The following is a 19,516-nucleotide window of genomic DNA, read 5'->3' on the forward strand; positions in this document are numbered from 1 at the left end:
CTCCTGACCTCATGATCCACCCGCCTTGGCCTCCCAAAGTGCTGGGATTACAGACATGAGCCACCGCACCCAGCCTTTTTTTTTTTTTTTTTTGAGACGGAATCTTGCTCTGTCACCAAGGCTGGAGTGCAGTGTGCAATGGCACAATCTCAGCTCACTGTAACCTCCACCTCACAGGTTTGAGCGATTCTCCTGCCTCAGCCTCCCAACTAGCTGGGATTACAGGTGCCCACCACCACGCCTGGCTAATTTTTGTATTGTTAGTAGAGATGGGGTTTCACCATGTTGGCCAGGCTGGTCTTGAACTCCTGACCTCAGGTGATCTGCTTGCCTCAGCATTCCAAAGTGCTGGGATTACAGGTGTGACACATCACGCCCGGCCCAAAGTAATTTTTTAATGGCAAGATCTTTTGAACACCTCAGACTTTTTAAATAGTAGCAAAATAAACCTAAATAGGATTACTTTGAAACCTATACCTATACTTATATCTACTGTAAAATATAATATCACAGTTTTAATTCATTTAAAAAATTGTTCGTATACTTTTTCCCATGGCTGCAGTTTTACTTATTCGATACCTTCCAATAGTTGTAGTAATACTTACTTTTGGTGCCTCCTTGGGCTTGTGGTAATCTCACCAGACCACAGAGTAAAACATTACTGTTAGGGTTATGGGATCTGGGTTATCAACTGATTTTTGGTCAGATAATGATATTTGTTTGCTGTTCCTAAAGTGATTTAAACTCAAGCTGCTGGTCATTAGGCATTCTTTTTAAATTTAAATCTCATGTATTATATCGATAAGTTTACTCCTTTAATATAATATAAAAAATTTACAGCCTAATGTCACCCACAGAAATGATGTATTCTTTCATTCTCTCTGATCAAAATGATATAACTCATATTCTGTTATTAGGCTATATCGACCTGATCTGTTAATGTAAACTTTATATGTGCCTTATTTTATAACTATCAATGGTAGGTTCATTTAGAAATTTAATCTTCAAGGAAATAAGAAATCAAGTCTGAGCAGTTAGTTTATCCTTTTTAGGACATCTGACTATATCACCATTCTGCAACGTACTGCTAATACCCTTTCTTTCCTTTTTACTTGCTACCACCACTGTTGATTAGTCTTCCTATTTTTGGTTCTACTTTTTCTGGGATATTTGACTTACAGTTCTCAATACTTTACTTACACAAGTAAAACAAATACCTATTTACACTTTATACACAGACATATACTTAGAAGAAACGAATTATCCAGGTATATTAGCACACCACTACTTATTGGAAGCCATAAAAAATTAAACAAAATCCATGATATTTACTTCTTTCATGTAACAGCTACTTTGTTCATACTTTATATTTTCACTCTTGAGTACTATTATGAACTCATAGCATTTCAAAATATTTATATATTTACTTAGCAATAATTAGTATTGATGCTGTAATTGTTACAATTTAGCCACTTCAAGCTAGTACCTTTGGTTTTGTTTTGAGTATGTCTTTGCTTTCTGGTACAGCAGGATGTGCCAGGCCCATCCTTAACTTTTTCTTCCTTTAACATATAGAATCAGCTGAACTTTAAGGAGACTTACTGCTTTGAGAGGCTAATACAGTTGTATTAAAGAAGCAAGTTGGGTGGTGAGGGTATGTAAGTTGTGCTACTGCTATTTTGCCACTTTATTTTATTTATTTATTTATTTTTCAAGAAATGGGGTCTTGCTCTGTCACCCAGGCTAGAGTGCAGTGGCACAGTCATAGCTCACAGCAGCCTTGAGCTCCTGGCCTCAAGCAGTCCTCCCACCTCAGCCTTCTGAGTGGCCAGGCTATTTTGCCACTTTTTGTTGTGAGAGGTATGGAGAAAATGTGTCATTAATTCATTTTGATTTTTCAGTTTAACAAATCAGGTTGTCATAAAATATAAGGTTTATCAACTGCTAAGACTTTCTATAAAAATAACATTTCAAATTATATCCATTCTTGCCCTCTCCAGAATATTCTCCACATTAAAGCAGATTTTTTTTTTTTTTAATTCAGGGTTGATCCTTTCTGTCTCCCACTTAAAAACTTTCAGTAGCTTTCCACTGAATTTAAGATAAAAATCTAAAATCATATCATCAGCTGGCCCCTGCCTACTTCTCTAAGACATCTATCAGTCTCTCTCTCATTCATTAATCCTTCCAACACTGGCTTTCTTTCAGACCTCAAATGCACGAAACTAGGTATTTGGTTCAGTTCTCTAGGAGTTCTTGGGCCAGAAGAAAGTGGTAGAGTAAATAATATAGTAATACAGCATCTTCCTATTTGTATCTCTAATACCTAGGACAGTGCCTGTAACATGGTTAGCAGTCAACTTGCTGCTTCCTTTTCTTTTTGGTTTTGTTTTTTGTTTTTTTGAGACAGGGTCTTACTCGCTTGTACAGGCTGGAGTGCAGTGGTGCAATCACAGGTGACTACAGCCTTGACCTCCTGGGCTAAAGCAATCCTCCTGCCTCAGCCTCCTGAGTAGCTGGGACCACAGGCGTGCTCTACCACATCTGGCTAATTTCTGTATTTTCAGTAGAGATGGGGTTTCACCATGTTGCCCCGGCTGGTCTTGAATTCCTGAGCTCAAGTGATTTCCCCACATTGGCCTCCCAAAGTGCTGGGATTACAGGCATGATCCGCCATGCCTGGCCACTCTTTTTTCTTAACTAAATAAAAGCAGATCATATTTATGTTTTTAAAAAAACTACACAAAAATGAATTAATGTATACATTGACATTATGGTTGCAAAACAAAGTAATTAATGTCTAGGTCAAAATGAAGTTCCTCAGCACCGTAAGACAGGGTGAGAGAAACAAACACACAAAAAGAAGCAATTCCAGCCAGGCGCAGTGGCTCACACCTGTAATCCTAGCACTCTGGGAGGCTGAGGCAGGTAGATCACTTGAGGTCAGGAGTTTGAGACCAGCCTGGCCAACATAGTGAAACCCTGTCTCTACTAAAAATAAAAAAATTAGCCAGGTGTGGTGGCGCATGCCTGTAATCCTGGCTGCTCAGGAGGCTGAGGCAGGAGAATCCCTTGAACTTGGGAGGCAGAGTTTGCAGTAAGCTGAGATCACATCACTGCACGCCAGCCTGGGCGACATAGCGAGACTCTGTCTCCAAAAAAAAAAGGAAAATCCAGGAACTTGTGGTAACATACAGGGGAAATACATGCCAAAAAAGGATCCCGAAAAGATGAGTTTGAAGACATTTCCACTTGAGAAAAACTATGCATTCTGCTACTTCAAGTTAGCTAAGGGGCTTATTTATACTTAGATATATATCCCAACAAAAAATAACAAACTATAGTATCTAATGAGTTGCTAAAGTACATGACTACATGCTGAATTATAACCCTTTAAAAATCATTAAAAGAATGGAGAACCCAAATATAAACCCTTGCAATTATGGCCAAGTGATTTTCAACAAGAGTGCCAAGACTACCTGGGTAAAGGACAGTCTCTTTAACAGATGGAGTTAGGAAAACTGGACACCCACACGCAGAACAATGAAGTTGGACCCTTACTTATACCATATACAAAAATTAACTCAAAATGGATCGAAGACCTAAATGTAAGATGTAAAACTGTAAAACTCCTAGAATAAAACATAGGGGCAAGGCTTCAGGCCATTGGATTTGGCATTGATTTCTTGAATATAACACTAAAAGCACAGGCAACAAAAGCAATAACAGACAAATGGAAATATAAACACTTCTGAACATCAAAAGAAACAAAAGAATGAAAAGGCAATATATCAAATGGGAGAAAAGATTTGCAAATCATATCTGATGAGGAGTTAATATCCAGAATATATAAGAATCATCTATAACCCAACAACAACCAAAAATAGTAATCCAGGCTGGGCATGGTGGCTCACGCCTGTAATCCCAACACTTTGAGAGGCTGATGCTGGTGGATCACCTGAGGTCAAGTGTTCAAGACCAGCCTGGCTAACATGGTGAAACCCCGTCTCTACTAAAAATACAAAAATTAGCTGGGAGTGGCAGTGTGCACTTGTAATTCCAGCTACTCAGGAGGCTGAGGCAGGAGAATTGCTTGAACCCAGGAGGCGGAGGTTGCAGTGAGTCAAGATCGCACCATTGCACTCCAGCCTGGGCGGCAACAGTGAAACTCCATCTCAAAAAATAATAATAATAATTCAATTGAAAAATGGACAAAGGACTTGAATAGACAATTCTGTAAAGATATGCAAATGGCCAATAAGCACCTGAAAAGATGCTAGGCAGGAAGGATAGCTCTTGGCCACTTGTTCCTTCCAATCATCCCAGAGGGCCTTGGCAGTAATCACTTTCATTAGAGATGTGGAACTGTACTTCCTAATGCCTACACCTGGAAGGACTGGTTCCAAATTAAACTCTTTGTGTAAATAAAAAACCTAGCAGTCATTTTATCCTCCATGAATGTGGGAGAAGAATAAAGTTATGTCACACAAGAAAACACATCTCTATTTAAATATAACTACCAGGGCAACACAGTTATTAGGTAAGATAACTGTTATTTTGTTTGGTTGTTTGTTTTAGGAGATAGGGTCCCACTATGTTGCCCAGGCTGACCTCAAACTCCTGAGCTCAAGAGATCCTCCTGCCTTGGCCTCCCAAATAGCTGGGACTGTAGGCACATGCCACTGTATCCAGCCTATTCCTTTGTTAAATAAATGAATTACAGACATTATATAAATTAAAGGTTATTTTCCAGATGTAGTAATCTCCAAAGTCCAATGATTTAAAAGAGTCCTTTGTTTAAAATAACATATGCAGTTTTTCAGTCAGATGCTAAGTAGTTTTTCACATCATGTCTGGTGGCTCCGTGGATTATAACAGCAGAGAACATGGTGGCCCACAGAGAATGGACCCTGATGGTGTCATCGAGAGCAACTGGAAGGAGGTTGTTGATAACTTTGATGATACAAACTTAAAGGAGTCTCTTCTTTGGGGTATCTGTGCTTATGATTTGAGAAGCCTTCCACTATTCAACCAAGACCTATTATTCCCTGTATTAAAGATCCAAAAGGTGGTGAGGCACAGTGGTTCACACCTGTAATCCCAGCACTTTGGGAGGCTGGGGCGGGTAGATCGCCTGAGGTCAGGAGTTCAAGACCAGCCTGGCCAACAGGGTGTAACCTCATCTCTACTAAAAATACAAAAATTAGCTGGGCATATTGGTGGGTACCTGTAATCCCAGCTACTCGGGAGGTTGAGACAGGAGAATCAACCCTTGAACTTGGGAGGCGGAGGTTGCAGTGAGCTGAGATTGCGCCATTGTACTCCATCCTGGGTGACAAGAGCAAAACTCCATCTCAAAAACAAAACCAAACCAAAAGTACCTGAAAGTTATTTCTGGCACTTGGAGACTATACGGGAGCAACATGTCATGCCTGCATTGGTGGAACAGATGTTCAAAATGAATGCAAAAACTGCAGGCTGAAACACCACATATTGTTGGTACACCAGGGAGAGTATGTGATATGTTAAACAGAAGATACCTTTTTCCAAAATGGATCAAAATGTTAGTTTTGGATGAAGCAGATGAAATGTTCAGCCAAGGGTTTAATGATCAAATCTATGAGATTTTTCCAAAAATTAAATACAAGTATTTAGGTTGTGTTGCTTTCTGCCACGATGCCAACTGATGTGTTGGAAGTGACCAAAAAATTCACTAAAGATCCAATTCAAATTCTGGTGAAAAAGGAAGAATTGAACCTTGAAGGAATCAAACAGTTTTATATCAATGTTGAGCGAGAGGAATGGAAGTTGGATACACTTTGTGATTTGTACAAAACACCATTAAACAGGCTGTTATTTTTCTCAATACAAGGTGCAAGGTGGACTGGCTGACTGAGAAAATTCATGCCAGGGACTTCACAGTTTTTGCTCTGCATGGTGACATGGACCAGAAGGAGAGAGGTATTATCATGAGGGAATTCCGATCAGGGTCAAGCCCTGTTCCGGTCACTACTGACTTGTTGGCACGTGGGACTGATGTCCAAGTGTCTTTGGTTATAAACTATGATCTACCTACCAGTCATGAAAACTATATTCACAGAATTGGCAGAAGGGGTCGATTTGGTAGAAAAGGTGTGGCTATAAACTTTGTTACTGAAGAAGACAAGAGGATTCTTCGTGACACTGAGATTTTTCTACAATACTACAGTGAAGGAAATGCCCATAAATGTAGCTGACCGTATTTAATTCCTGGGATGAGAGAGTTTTATATGCAATGCTCCCTGTTGTTGAATAGACAATTACAATGTGCATTGTGCTTCTTTCTTTAGGAATATTTGAATCTTGTCTCAATTCTCATAACAGATCAGAAATACAGATTTTGATAGCAAAGCAACATTAGTCGTGAGCTCTTGTGAGGAAAGTCATTGGCTTTATCCTCTTTAGAGTTAAACTGTTAGGATAGGTATAAAAGAAAAAAAAATTTTTCTTTCTTAGAAATTTATTTCCTGCTGGGCGCGGTGGCTCAAGCCTGTAATCCCAGCACTTTGGGAGGCCAAGACGGGCAGATCACGAGGTCAGGAGATCGAGACCATCCTGGCTAACACGGTGAAACCCCGTCTCTACTAAAAAATACAAAAACACTAGCCGGGCGAGGTGGCGGGCGCGAGTAGTCCCATCTACTTGGGAGGCTGAGGCAGGAGAATGGCGTGAACCTGGGAGGCGGAGCTTGCAGTGAGCTGAGATCCGGCCACTGCACTCCAGCCTGGGTGACAGAGTGAGACTCCATCTCAAAAAAAAAAAAAGAAAAGAAAAGAAATTTATTTCCCAGTTCTGTAGAAATAGTTGTATTAGATGTTCTGTATTATTTAATAATATATTTGGGGACTAAAAGATATAAGTGCTGTATAAAATCAGCCAATTATATTAAAGTGGTATATCTGCCCTTATTGTGTTTGTCATTAGCCTGAGTAGGAAGGCCTTTAAAATTGATTTTTTAGAAAGCATTCAAATGCATTTATTTGGTATCGTATTTATTGCAATCAAGTATTTAATTAGTGCTAAGTGTGAACTGGACCCTGTTGCTAAGCACCAGCAAGCAATCATATCCTAAGTAGGGTTAGATTCCCAGTAAAATTGCCATATTGCACATGTCTTAATGAAGTTAGAGTGTTAAATAAACTGTATATTCACTTAAAAAAAAAAAAAAGGAAATAACAGCCAGGCGTGGTGGCTCACGCCTATAATCCTGGCACTTTGGGAGTGTGAGGTAGGCAGATAACCTGAGGTGAGGAGTTTCAGACCAGTCTGGCCAACATGGTGAAACCCCATCTCTACTAAAAAGACAAAAATTAGCCAGGTGTGGTGGCACACACCTGTAATCCCAGCTACGGGGAGGCTGAGACAGGAGAGTCACTTGAACCCTGGAGGCGGAGCTTGCAGTGAGCCAAGATCATGCACTGCACTCCAGCCTGGGTGACAGAGCAAGACTCTGTCTCAAAAAAAAAAAAAAAGAAAAGAAAAAAAAGAAATAACATTTACAAAGACAACTTTATGGTTGTAGAATACTATCTTATTTTTTGCTGCAGCTTCAGGGGAAATGGGAATATTTTTCCTTCTTATCTAGCTAAAATTTCTTCTAACAGCAGTTATAAAGGCCTATAGTTGTTAGAAATTCCTATTTATTTTTCAACACAAACAATTCCATTAGTTACCACTGACTAAAAATATAATTGGTTATTAGTATAAATGGAATAATACAGTAGCAGAATAACATAATGGAACGTTGGGTATACATTCCATATGTTTGATAGCTTTTTTTTTGTCACCCAGGCTGGAGTGCAATGGCATGATTGCTGCTCACTGCAACCTCTCCCTCCCAGGTTCAAGGGATTCTCCTTCCTCAGCCTCCCAAGTAGCTGAGATTACAGGCGTGAGCCACCACACCCGGCTAATTTTTTGTTTTATTATTATTATTTTTTTTTTTTTTAAGGAGAGACAGGGTTTCATCGTGTTAGCCAGGATGGTCTTAATCTCCTGACTTCGTGATCCGCCCACCTTGACCTCCCAGAGTGCTGGGATTACAGGTGTGAGCCACTGCCCCTGGCCTAATTTTTATATTTTTTAAGTAGAGGCAAGGTTTCACCATGTTGGCCAGGCTGGTCTCAAACTCCTGACCTCAGGTGATCTGCCTGCCTCAGCCTCCCAAAGTGTTGGGATTAGAAGCATGAGCCACTGTGCCCAGGCTGTTTGATAGCTTTTAATTTTATTATGGTTAAAAAGAAATACTATCACCACCATTTTATACAAGAAAAATATTAACACAAAAAAGCATGAAGTACATAATCTCAAAATAATGATAATCCTTTTTAAGAAAAGATTTGGCAATATCACTGGGTATTATCACTAATATTACTGGGTATTTCACTAATTTTGGTGTGGAACAGTAAAAATTTTGTCATGGATTGGCATAAATCTGCTGACTGGAATTTGGGAACCACTGTTTTAGAATTTTAGAACAGAGACTTAAAGAATCTTAAATCTCCAACTTAAAGATTTTTAGAAACAGCAGCATCAGATGATTTAGACATATTGGATCTCCAAACCGATTCCCTCCCTCCCTCCCTCCCGTCCTTCATCCCTTCCTTCCTTTTTTTTTTTTTTTTTTTTTTGTGAGAGAGGGCCTCACTTTGTCACCCAGACTGGAGTACAGTGGTGCAATCTGAGCTCATGACAGCCTTGATCTCCTGGGCGCAGGTGATCCTTCCACCTCAGCCTCCTGAGTAGCTGGGACTACAGGTGTGTACCACCACATCTGGCTAATTTTGTATTTCTTGTAGAGACAGGATTTCGCCTTTTGCCCAGGCTGAGCTTCTCTCATCTCTTAACATCTCCATCCCAGTGCCACCTGCCATGGTCAAGGATCTTATCTGCTTACCAACTCTTGCCTAAGAGAAGTTTACTTCTTTTTATGTTAAAGAAGTCTGAAGGAAGGCAATGTAAAGTGGTGGCATGGTGTTTTCAGGGACTGAGATGCTTCATCTTTCTGTCATATCATGTTAGCCCACAATGTTTTTTCTGAAGTTTTCTTCATGATTCAAGACAGCTGATAGAGCTCCAAACATGATATTCACTTTCCAGGTAGCAGAAAGGAGGAAAGACAGCAGGGCCAAATGGTATCCCTTGCAGTCACACCAGTTCCCTTTAAACAGCCTTCCCAGAGTCCCACAGAATAATTCTGTTCATATTGCATTGACTGTGTCTGGCTGCAAGGTAACTGGGAGATGCAGTCTTTGAGGTGGATATGTTGTTTCCGTGAATTGGGATGATTTTACTAGGAAAGAAGGAGAGAATGGATATTGAGGGGCATGTAGCATTCTCTACCATGTATGTATATGGTTTTTATGAAATTATATATTTTGTAATCTCTTTATACTTAATATTTTATTGTGGACATCTTCCATTTTTCCCAATATTAACTTAAGGACTTTATTCCATTGCATGAATATATCACTATTTAAGAAACTCATCCCCAAATCCTCTATTTTGAAACAGTTCTGCTAGTTTCTATTTTTGGCAATTATAAACAATTCTGTGATCATAATTCTTTTTTTTTTTTTTTTTTTTTGAGATAGGGTCTCACTCTGTTGCCTAGGCTGAAGTGCAGTGGCACAGTCATGGCTCACTGCAACTTCTGCCTCCCAGGCTCAAGTAATTCTTCCACTTCAGCCTCCTGAGTGGCTGGGACTGTAGGTGCATGCCACCATACCTGGCTAATTTTTGTACTTTTTTGCAGAAATCAAGTTTCACCATGTTGCACAGGCTGGTGTTAAATTCCTGGGCTCAAGCAATCCACTTGCCTCAGCCTCCCAAACTGCTGAGATGACAGGAATGAACCACTGTGCCCCACCAATCATAATTCTTATAGCTAAATCTTACAGGTCATATCCTTAAAGGAAATCCCTACAAATGAAACCATTGAATCAGAGAAAATGTGTATTCTTTTTTTTGTTTTGTTTTTTGAGACGGAGTCTTGCTCTGTCGCCCGGGCTGGAGTGCAGTGGCCAGATCTCAGCTCACTGCAAGCTCCGCCTCCCAGGTTTACCGCCATTCTCCTGCCTCAGCCTCCGGAGTAGCTGGGACTACAGGCGCCCGCCACCTCGCCCGGCTAGTTTTTTGTATTTTTTAGTAGAGATGGGGTTTCACAGTGTTAGCCCGGATGGTCTCGATCTCCTGACCTCGTGATCCGCCCGTCTCAGCCTCCCAAAGTGCTGGGATTACAGGCTTGAGCCACCGCGCCCGGTCGAAACTGTGTATTCTAAAGCTCCTAATACACATTTCCAAAACATCTTCCAGTAAGATTTTCCCACCAGCCTTGTTTAAAAGTGCCATGAGTTTATGTTATGTATGTATGTATGTATCTATGTATGTATGTATTTTGTGACAGAGTCTTGCTCTGTCGCCCAGGCTGGAGTGCAGTGGTGTAATCTCAGCTCACTGCAACCTCCACCTCCCAGGTTCAAGCAGTTATCCTGTCTCAGCCTCCCAGGTAGGGATTACAGGCATATGCCACCACGCCTGGCTAATTTTTGTACTTTTAGTAGAAACGGGGTTTCACCATGTTGACCAGGCTGGTCTCAAACTCCTGATCTCAAGTGATCCGCCTGCCTCGGCCTCCCAAAGTGCTGGGATTATAGGCATGAGCCACGGGCCCAGCTGCCATGGGTTTATTGTGTTTTCCTAGTTAAAAAAAAATACTTAAGGCACAAAAAATATAAAGAGCAATACAAAGTGTAAATTGGTTATATTTAACATTTGATTAAACTGAGATCCATTTTTTTAAATTTTATTTCTCAGATTCGATTGACTTTCTCCAAAGTAAACCCACTGAAACAAATGAGTCATCACATATTTATTGAATGCCTAGGAAGGAAGAGAAATTTAAATATTAATAAGATAAGATCCCTGCCCTTAAGGAGCATATGTTTTGGGCAATGATGGAGTTACTGAAATAAGGATATAACCTCCTGAGATATCTTAAGATGTAATTAGGAATGTGATTAGTCTTAGTTTTTAAAAAAATTGTTTGTTAGCTTGTTATCATTTAGATATTTGTCCTTGCCTAAATCTCTTGTAGAATTATAATCCCCAGTGCTGGAGGTGGGGCCTGGTGGGAGGTGTCTGAGTCATGAGGACAAATCCCTCATGACTTGGTACGATCTTTGCAATAGTGAATGAGTTCTCTTGAGATCTAGTTATTTAGAAGTGTGTGGCATCACTCCACGCACACACACTCTTTCTCCTGCTCTGGCCACGTGATATGCCTACTCCTGCTTCACTTTCTACCATAAGTTAAAGCTTCCTGCAGCCTCTCTCAAAGCAGATGCTAGCACTATTAGCACTATCCTTCCTGTACAACCTGCAGAGCTATAGGCCAATTAAGACTCTTTTCCTATAAATTACCCAGTCTCAGGTATTTTTTGTTGTTGTTGTTGTTTAAGATGGAGTCTCACTCTGTTGCCCAGGCTGAAGTGCAGTGGTGTGATCTCAACTCACCACAACCTCTGCCTCCCGGGTTCAAGCAGTTCTCCTGCTTTAGCCTGGTAGCTGGGACTACAGGTGTGTGCCACCGTGCCCAGCTGATTTTTGTATTTTTAGTAGAGACGGGATTTCACTGTGTTGGCCAGGCTGGTCTCAAACTCCTGACCTCGTGATCCGCCCGCCTTGTCTTCCCAAAGTGCTAGGATTATAGGCGTGAGCCACCACACGTGGTTAGGTATTTCTTTATAGCAATGCAAGAATGACTTCATACAGAACACTGATACCAAGGAATGGGGTATTGCTATAAGGATACCTGACAATGTGGAAGTGACTTTGAAACTGGGTAATGGGCAGAGGTTGAAAGACTGGAGGGCTCAGAAGACAACAGGAACATGAGGGAAAGTTTAGAATTTCTTAGAGACCAGTTAAATGGTTGTGACCAAAATGTGAATAGTGAAATGGACAATAAAGTCCAGGCTGACAAGGTATCAGAAGGAAATGAGGAACTTATTGGGGATTGGAGCAAAGGGCATGCATGTTATGCCTGAACAAAGAACTTGACTGTATTGTGTCCATGCCCTAGAGATCTGTGGAATTTTGATCTTGAGAGTCACGATGTAGGGTATTGGGTAGCAGAAATTTCTAAGTTGCAGAGTGTTCAAGAAGTAACATGGCTGCTTCTAACACCTGTGCTTAGATGTGGGAGCAAAGAAATGACTTAAAGTTGGAATTTATATTTAAAAGGGGAGCAGAGCATAAAAGATTGGAAAATTTGCAGCCTAGCCGTGTGACAAAGAAAGAAAAAGCTTTTTGGCATGAGGAATTCAAGCAGACTGTGGAGCAACAATTTGATAGAGATATTTGCATAACTAAAAAGCAGCCAAGTGCTAATAGCCAAGACAATGGGAAAAAGGCATTTCAGAGACCTTCATAGCAGCCCCTCCCATCACAGGCCCAGAGGCCTAGGAGGGAAGAATGGTTTTGTGGGGCAGACCCAGGACCTTGTTGCCTTGAGCAGCCTTGGGACACTGCTTTTTGCTGGGGCTCAGTGGGGCCCAGTTACAGCTTGACTTGCCACTTTAGAGAATGCAAGCTGTCCTGATCTCAAGTGATCCATGGTGAAACCTGTCTCTACTAAAAATACAAAAATTAGCCAGGTGTGGTGGCAGATGCCTGTAATCCCAGCTACTTGGGAGGCTGAGGCATGAGAATCCCTTGAGCTTAGGAGGCAGAGGTTGCAGTGAGCCGAGATCATGCCACTGCAGTCCAGTTTTGGGTGATTCAGTGAGACTCTGTCTCAAAAAAAAAAAAGGGTTGCAGGCAAGCTGTAAGCCTTGGCAGCTTCCATGTGGTGTTAAGCTTGCGGGCACTCAGAGGGCAAAGAGTGAAGACTTGGCAGTATCTGTATAGATTTCAGAGGATGTATGAGAAAGCCTGGGTGCCTAGGCAGAAGCCAGATGCAGGGGTGGAGTCCTCACAGAGAACCTCTACTGGAGCAGTGCAGAGGGGAAATAGGGGGTTGGAGGCCCCATACACAGTTCCCACTGGGGCACTGTCTAGTGGAGCTGTGGGAAGTGGGTCACCATCCTCCAGACCCCAGAAGGATAGATTCACCTTGCACCCTCTACCTAGAAAGCTGCAGGCATTCAGGCCAGGTGCGATGGCTCACGCCTGTAATCCCAACACTTTGGGAGGCTAAGGTGGGCAGATCACTGGAGGCCAGGAGTTTGAGACCAGCCTGGCCAAAATGGTGAAACCCTGTCTCTACTAAAGTACAAAAATTAGCTGGGTGTAGTGGTGCTCACCTGTAATCCCAGCTACTCAGGAGGCTGAGGCAGGAGAACTGCTTGAACCCAGGAGGTGGAGGGTACAGTGCACCAAGATCCCACCACTACACTCCAGCCTGGGCGTAAGAACAAGACTCTGTCTCTCAAAAAAAAAAAAAAAAAAGAAGGCCGGGCGCGGTGGCTCAAGCCTGTAATCCCAGCACTTTGGGAGGCCGAGACAGGCGCATCACAAGATCAGGAGATCGAGACCATCCTGGCTAACATGGTGAAACCCCGTCTCTACTAAAAAATACAAAAAACTAGCTGGGCGAGATGGCGGGCACCTGTAGTCCCAGCTACTCGGGAGGCTGAGGCAGGAGAATAGCGTGAACCCGGGAGGCGGAGCTTGCAGTGAGCCGAGATCGCGCCACTGTACTCCATCCTGGGCAACAGAGCGAGACTCTGTCTCAAAAAAAAAAAAAAGAAAAGAAAAGAAAGCTGCTGCAGGCATTCAACTCCACCCCATGAGAGCAACCTTGGTGGCTGAACCCTGCAAAGCCATGGGGTAGAGCTGCCTAAGGCCTTGGAAGCCTACCCCTTGTACCTCCTTGTGGGACATCAAGGGGCTCTAAGAGTTAATGACTCCCCTACTGGGTTTTGAACTTGCATGGGACCTGTAGCCCCTTTCTTTTGGAACAGAAATGTTCAACGCCTATACTCCCATTGTATCTTGGAAGTAAATAACTTGTTTTTGATTTACAGGCTCATAGGTGGCAGGGATGTGCCTTGTCTCAGATGAGACTTGGGACTTTGGACTTTTGAATTAACACTGGAATGAGTCAAGACTTTTGAGACTTTTCAGAAAGCATGATTGTATTCTGCAATGTTAAAAGGATATGAGATTTGGGAGGAACCAAGGGCAGAATGCCCTCATCTCATATTGAATTGTAATCCCCCATGCTAGAGGTGGGGCCTGGTGGGAGGTGTTTGGGTCACGGGGGAGGATCCCTCATGGCTTTGTACTGTCTTTGCGATAGTGAGTTCCCATGACATCTGGTCATTTAAAAGTGTGTGACACCTCCCTTCCCACACACATTCTCTCTTGCTTCTGCTCCCACTTAACATTCCACCATGAGTAAAAGCTTTGTAAGTCCTCCGCAGAAGCAGATGCCAGCACTATGCTTCCTATACAGCCTCCAGAACTGTGAGCCAATGACATCTCTTTTCTTATAAATTACCCAGTCTCAGATATTTCTTTATAGCAAGGCAAGGATGACCTAATACATAGCTATAGCTGTTTGCATCTGAAAAGACAGCAAGCAGCATCAGATAGTCCATAGTACATGTAGGCAGGATAGTTCTATGACCAGAATTTAATCTTCCTGTTCTGAGAAATGGTAGGTTATTGAGGCTTAGAATAGGTATTGCCAGGGCAAGGGGAGTTTGAGCCAAAACTCATGTAACTGTGTTGCCATAAGAACTGTTTATGTTGGCCGGGCGCGGTGGCTCAAGCCTGTAATCCCAGCACTTTGGGAGGCTGAGACGGGCGAATCACAAGGTCAGGAGATCGAGACCATCCTGGCTAACACGGTGAAACCCCGTCTCTACTAAGAATACAAAAAACTAGCCGGGCGAGGTGGCGGGCGCCTGTAGTCCCAGCTACTCTGGAGGCTGAGGCAGGAGAATGGCCTAAACCCGGGAGGCGGAGCTTGCAGTGAGCTGAGATCTAGCCATTGCACTCCAGCCCGGGAGACAGAGCGAGACTCCGTCTCAAAAAAAAAAAAGAACTGTTTATGTTTAGATAATTAATATTTACTTCTTCTTTCCTCTCCAAGATTTGGTATAAGGGGAAAGAAGTTACATTTTTCATCTTCTTATGCTCATAAAGCATCTTCCATTGCCAAATCCTCCAGCTTTTGTTCTATGGAAAGAGACGAGGAAGACTCTATAATCTTCTCGGAAGGAGTAATTGAGGAATACCTAGCATTCGATCACACAGATATGTGAGTATTGTGTCTTTTAAGCTTTTTACTCCCCTCTTATTTTATGTATTAATACCTATTTTTTCTAAATGATGCTACCAATGTATACAATTAAATATATGCCAGTTTCTGTTATTTATTTTATTTCTCAGGTATCCAGAATTTATATTCTTATTGCTTCCATATACTAGACTTTCTTGTGTATTTTATACCTTCACACATCATTTACCTGTTCCTGAGATTAGAGATTTTAAAATAAGTTTATTTTTTCCCCACATAGTTTGATTTTACCCTTTTGCAAATTACCACCAGTGGGAACTTTTAAAACCTTTTAAAAAAGCAGTTGAAGAGATATGAACTTTGTTTACATAAATCCTGTTTGAAAAAGGTATATACAGGCCAGGCGCGGTGGCTCACATCTGTAATCCCAGCACATTGGGAGGCCGAGGTGCGCAGATCACTTCAGGTCAGGACTTTGAGACCAGCCCGACCAACCTGGTGAAACCCCATCTCTACTAAAAATACAAAAATTAGCTGGGTGTGGTGGTGCATGCCTCTAATGTCAGCTACTTGGGAGGCTGAGGCCAGAGAATCGCTTGAACCTGGGAGGCAGAGGTTGCAGTGAGCTGAGATCATGCCACTGCACTCCAGCCTATGCAACAGAGCAAGACTCCATCTCCAAAAAACAAAAAAGAAAAGAAAAAGGTACAAACAGTTTGTTTAAAACCTTATAGTTGGCACAGATTTTATAATTAATGTCTATTTATATCTATTCTTACTATATTCTAATAGTAGTCCTATCACATAGATATGATTTATCTTCTTTACAGGATAGGTGAGAATCAGAGTAGTTAATGATCTGTCTAAAGTAGAGCTAAAACCAAAATCTTATTCATCTGATTCTCAATCCAGTCTTCTCTTCACTATTCCTTGCTACCTTTCTGAAACATTAACCTGTTAAACTATTCCTGTAAGCCTTTAAAAGTTCCAGATTTGATAGTCACAGCAGCATATTTGAAAATAAGTGAGAATTTCTCTTTAGGATGTGCGGCTGTGGTTAGGTCTAGTAGTTAGTATTGCGTCACATGATTCTGGATGCATTTTTTTTTTCCCATTGTATTTTTTCCCATTGTATTTCCTGCTGAGCCATGTTCATTCACGTATCACTCATGTGCACACAGCCCTAGGGCCAGCTAAATATAAGCCAGGCTTCTATACGTAATACCACTGAGCTAGAATTGGAAGCAGGTTCTTTTGGTTTTTTCCAAAGACTGCCCCCTTCCCTTTCACTTCTTCTGTATCAAATTACTTCTATTTTCTATTTATTACTTCTAGTTGGCCTGTTTCACATTACTTCTATTTTCCATTTTTCCTCAAATCAAAATGAATTTTCATGTAACACACGGATGATTTTAGAAAGGCAGCCTTCCCTTTAGAAATACCTCTAAGATGTTTTATAAAATGACAGAGTAGTTGAACGTTTAGAATATTCCTAATTGAAAAGATTGAGGGTTGAAAAATAAACCAAAACACTTATGGGAAATTAGAGTATACAGTAATTTCAGCAAATGATTTTAGTACAAATGGAAAAACCATCTGGAAAAAAATAATAAGGTTTCTAATTTATTCTTTCCATAAAAATAAACTTCACACATTAAAAAAATTAAATGTGGCAAATGAAATCATATACATTTAGAAGAAAATATAACATGGAAGACTGTTTTTAAAAAATATAATTTGGGAATGAAGGCCTTTTTAACCATAACACAAAACCTACCAGTCACATAAGAAATTCTTAAATGACTACATAATATGAAATTTCTGCCTAGAAAAAAACCTCATTTCTATGATACAATGCTGCTGTGAAAAACAAATTTAAAAAAATAGAAAAAAAATAATTTCTGCAGTAGGAATTGAAAAAAAAACTCAAAGTCAAAAAACAAATGACACACTAGGCAAAAATGTTCGTTGTTCATTCATGGATAAAGAGTTAATTTCCTTAATATGTATGTCAATAAGAAAAAGGCTAAGGACAAAACAAGCAAAGAATATCAATATAAAAATAAAATGGATCTTAAACATAAGTGAAATTCAACTTTGAAATTAGAGATATAAATTAAAACTATAATTGGGTACTTTGTTAGATTGGCAGAGAACAAAAGATAAAGAAGTTTCATCATTCCTTGAGTAGGTAAACAGGCATATTCTTTCACCATTGGGCCATCTGACCTCTTTAGAGGAAATTTGGCAATATCTTTTAAATTGAAATGCACATACCCTTTAACCCAGTAAGTTTATTTATAGGAATTTATCCTACAGACATAATCACTTGTGAAGCCAAACAACTGTGGATAATGCTATTAATTAGAGCATTGACTATAAGAGCAAAAGATTGGTTGGTTGATCAATAAGAGGCAAGTTAAGATACAGTACATACAATGGAATATTCTGCAGCTGTTTTTTAAGAGGCAGATTAATATGTTTTGTTGTGTTTTGTGTTTTTGAGACAGAGTCTCACTCTGTCACCCAGGCTGGAGTGTAGTGGCACGATGTCACTCACTGTAAACTCTACCTCCTTGGTTCAAGCAATTCTCCTGCCCCAGCCTCCTGAGTAGCTGGGATTACAGGCGTACACCACCTCGCCCGGCTAATTTTTGTATTTTTGGTAGAGATGGAGTTTTGCCATGCTGGCCAGCCTTGTCTCAACTCCTGACTTCAAGTGACCCACCTGTCTTGGCCTCCCAAAGTGCTGGGATTACAGGCGTGAACCACCGAGCCCAGCCTGGATTAATATGTATTGATAGGGATCAAGGACCAAGATATATTGTTAAATAGAGAACAAGGGGCAGTACAGTGTATAATGTAACTTTCTCTGGAACAATATATAATATTTGCTTCTGGGGATGGGGACTGGGGGACAGAAATGTGGGAGACATCTTTTTCACTATATATCCTTCTGTACAATTTGAATTTTTCTCATCACATGGATGTTATCTCCTCTAAAAAGAACTATAAATTTAAACACAATTAATACTGCTCACCATACTCCCCCACCTAATGCCAGGCCAACTCTTCTTAGAGAAGGCAGAGACGAGAGTCTACAGCTACGCTCTATAAGCCTTGTTGCACCTTTCTTTCCTGCCTACATTTTCCTAATACTTGAGATCTCTGTTTCCCTAGGGGTAACTTTCACTGTAGAGACCTGGAGTTATTTATTCCTGTTCTAAGCCAGCTTCAGAATTTGTTTTGTCTTAGTTTATATAATACATCTATCTTAGGTGAGCACAACTACCAGCTAGATTTTTTCCCCCAGAACTCCGGGGCTATTGGTATTCCTGTCTGGAGAAGCAGAGTTAACTTGGCTAACTGAGACTTTCTGGGCTACAGACACAAGTGTCTCCAGAAGAGCCTCAAGAGAAGCTCCTCTGCTGTTTTGCTCCCCTCCTTTTCCTTTCTAACCAATTACCAAATGTTTATTTGGCTTTAGTAAAAGTATACTAATTTTAATCATTTATGTGGAATGTTTCTCTAATGAATCAATTGCCTCAAGTATAATAATTACACAGCATCATGACACTGCCATGCACATCATTAAATATCACATTAATATTAATCTAAGGGCCAGGTGCAGTGGCTCATGCCTGTAATCCCAGCACTTTGGGAGGCCGAGGCAGGTGGATGACCTGAGGTCAGGAGTTTGAGACCAGCCTAGCCAACGTGGTGAAACCCCATCTCTACTAAAAGTACAAAAATTAGCTGGGCATGGTGGCAGGCTCCTGTAGTCCCAGCTACTTGGGAGGCTGAGGCAGGAGAATTACTCGAACCCAGAAGATGGAGGTTGCAGTGAGCCAAGATCGCGCCATTGCACTCCAGCCTGGGCGACAGAGTGAGACTTCATCTCAAAAACAAATAAACAAACAAAAATTAAGTTTTCTCCTGTTACAACAAAAATTATTTCCGGGTGCTTAATCATCATAACTGCGCAATTAACAATGCTCATTCGTTTAAAGCTAAAAACCACAAAATCAGTAGTTGGACCTTTAGAATGTTCCTAATTGAAAAGATTGAGGGTTGAAAAATAAACCAAAACACGTATGGGAAATTAGTGTATACAGTAATGTCGCGGGAAGTCAGGGACCCCAAACAGAGGGACTGGCTGAAGCCGCGGCAGAAGAACATAAATTGTGAAGATTTCATGGACATTTATTAGTTCCCCAAATTAATACTTTT

The 19,516-nt window shown here is 41.0% G+C and overlaps 1 protein-coding gene and 1 pseudogene across 4 annotated transcripts in view; both read left to right on the plus strand.

Moving 5' to 3' along the window:
• Window positions 1-19,516, plus strand: part of FAM149B1 (family with sequence similarity 149 member B1) — an 83,525-nt gene that overhangs the window by 28,595 nt on the left and 35,414 nt on the right. For 3 of the 4 annotated variants that reach the window (XM_023204966.2, XM_023204964.1, XM_023204968.1), the window contains one exon: window positions 15,140-15,307. In XM_023204966.2, the coding sequence (XP_023060734.1) occupies window positions 15,140-15,307 (168 nt within the window). The remainder of the gene's footprint in view (window positions 1-15,139; window positions 15,308-19,516) is intronic. The other variant, XM_023204965.1, reaches the window with a different exon arrangement.
• Window positions 5,274-6,246, plus strand: LOC111537858 (annotated as a pseudogene).

This window comes from Piliocolobus tephrosceles, chromosome 9, assembly GCF_002776525.5.
Source record: "Piliocolobus tephrosceles isolate RC106 chromosome 9, ASM277652v3, whole genome shotgun sequence".
Taxonomy (NCBI): domain Eukaryota; kingdom Metazoa; phylum Chordata; class Mammalia; order Primates; family Cercopithecidae; genus Piliocolobus; species Piliocolobus tephrosceles.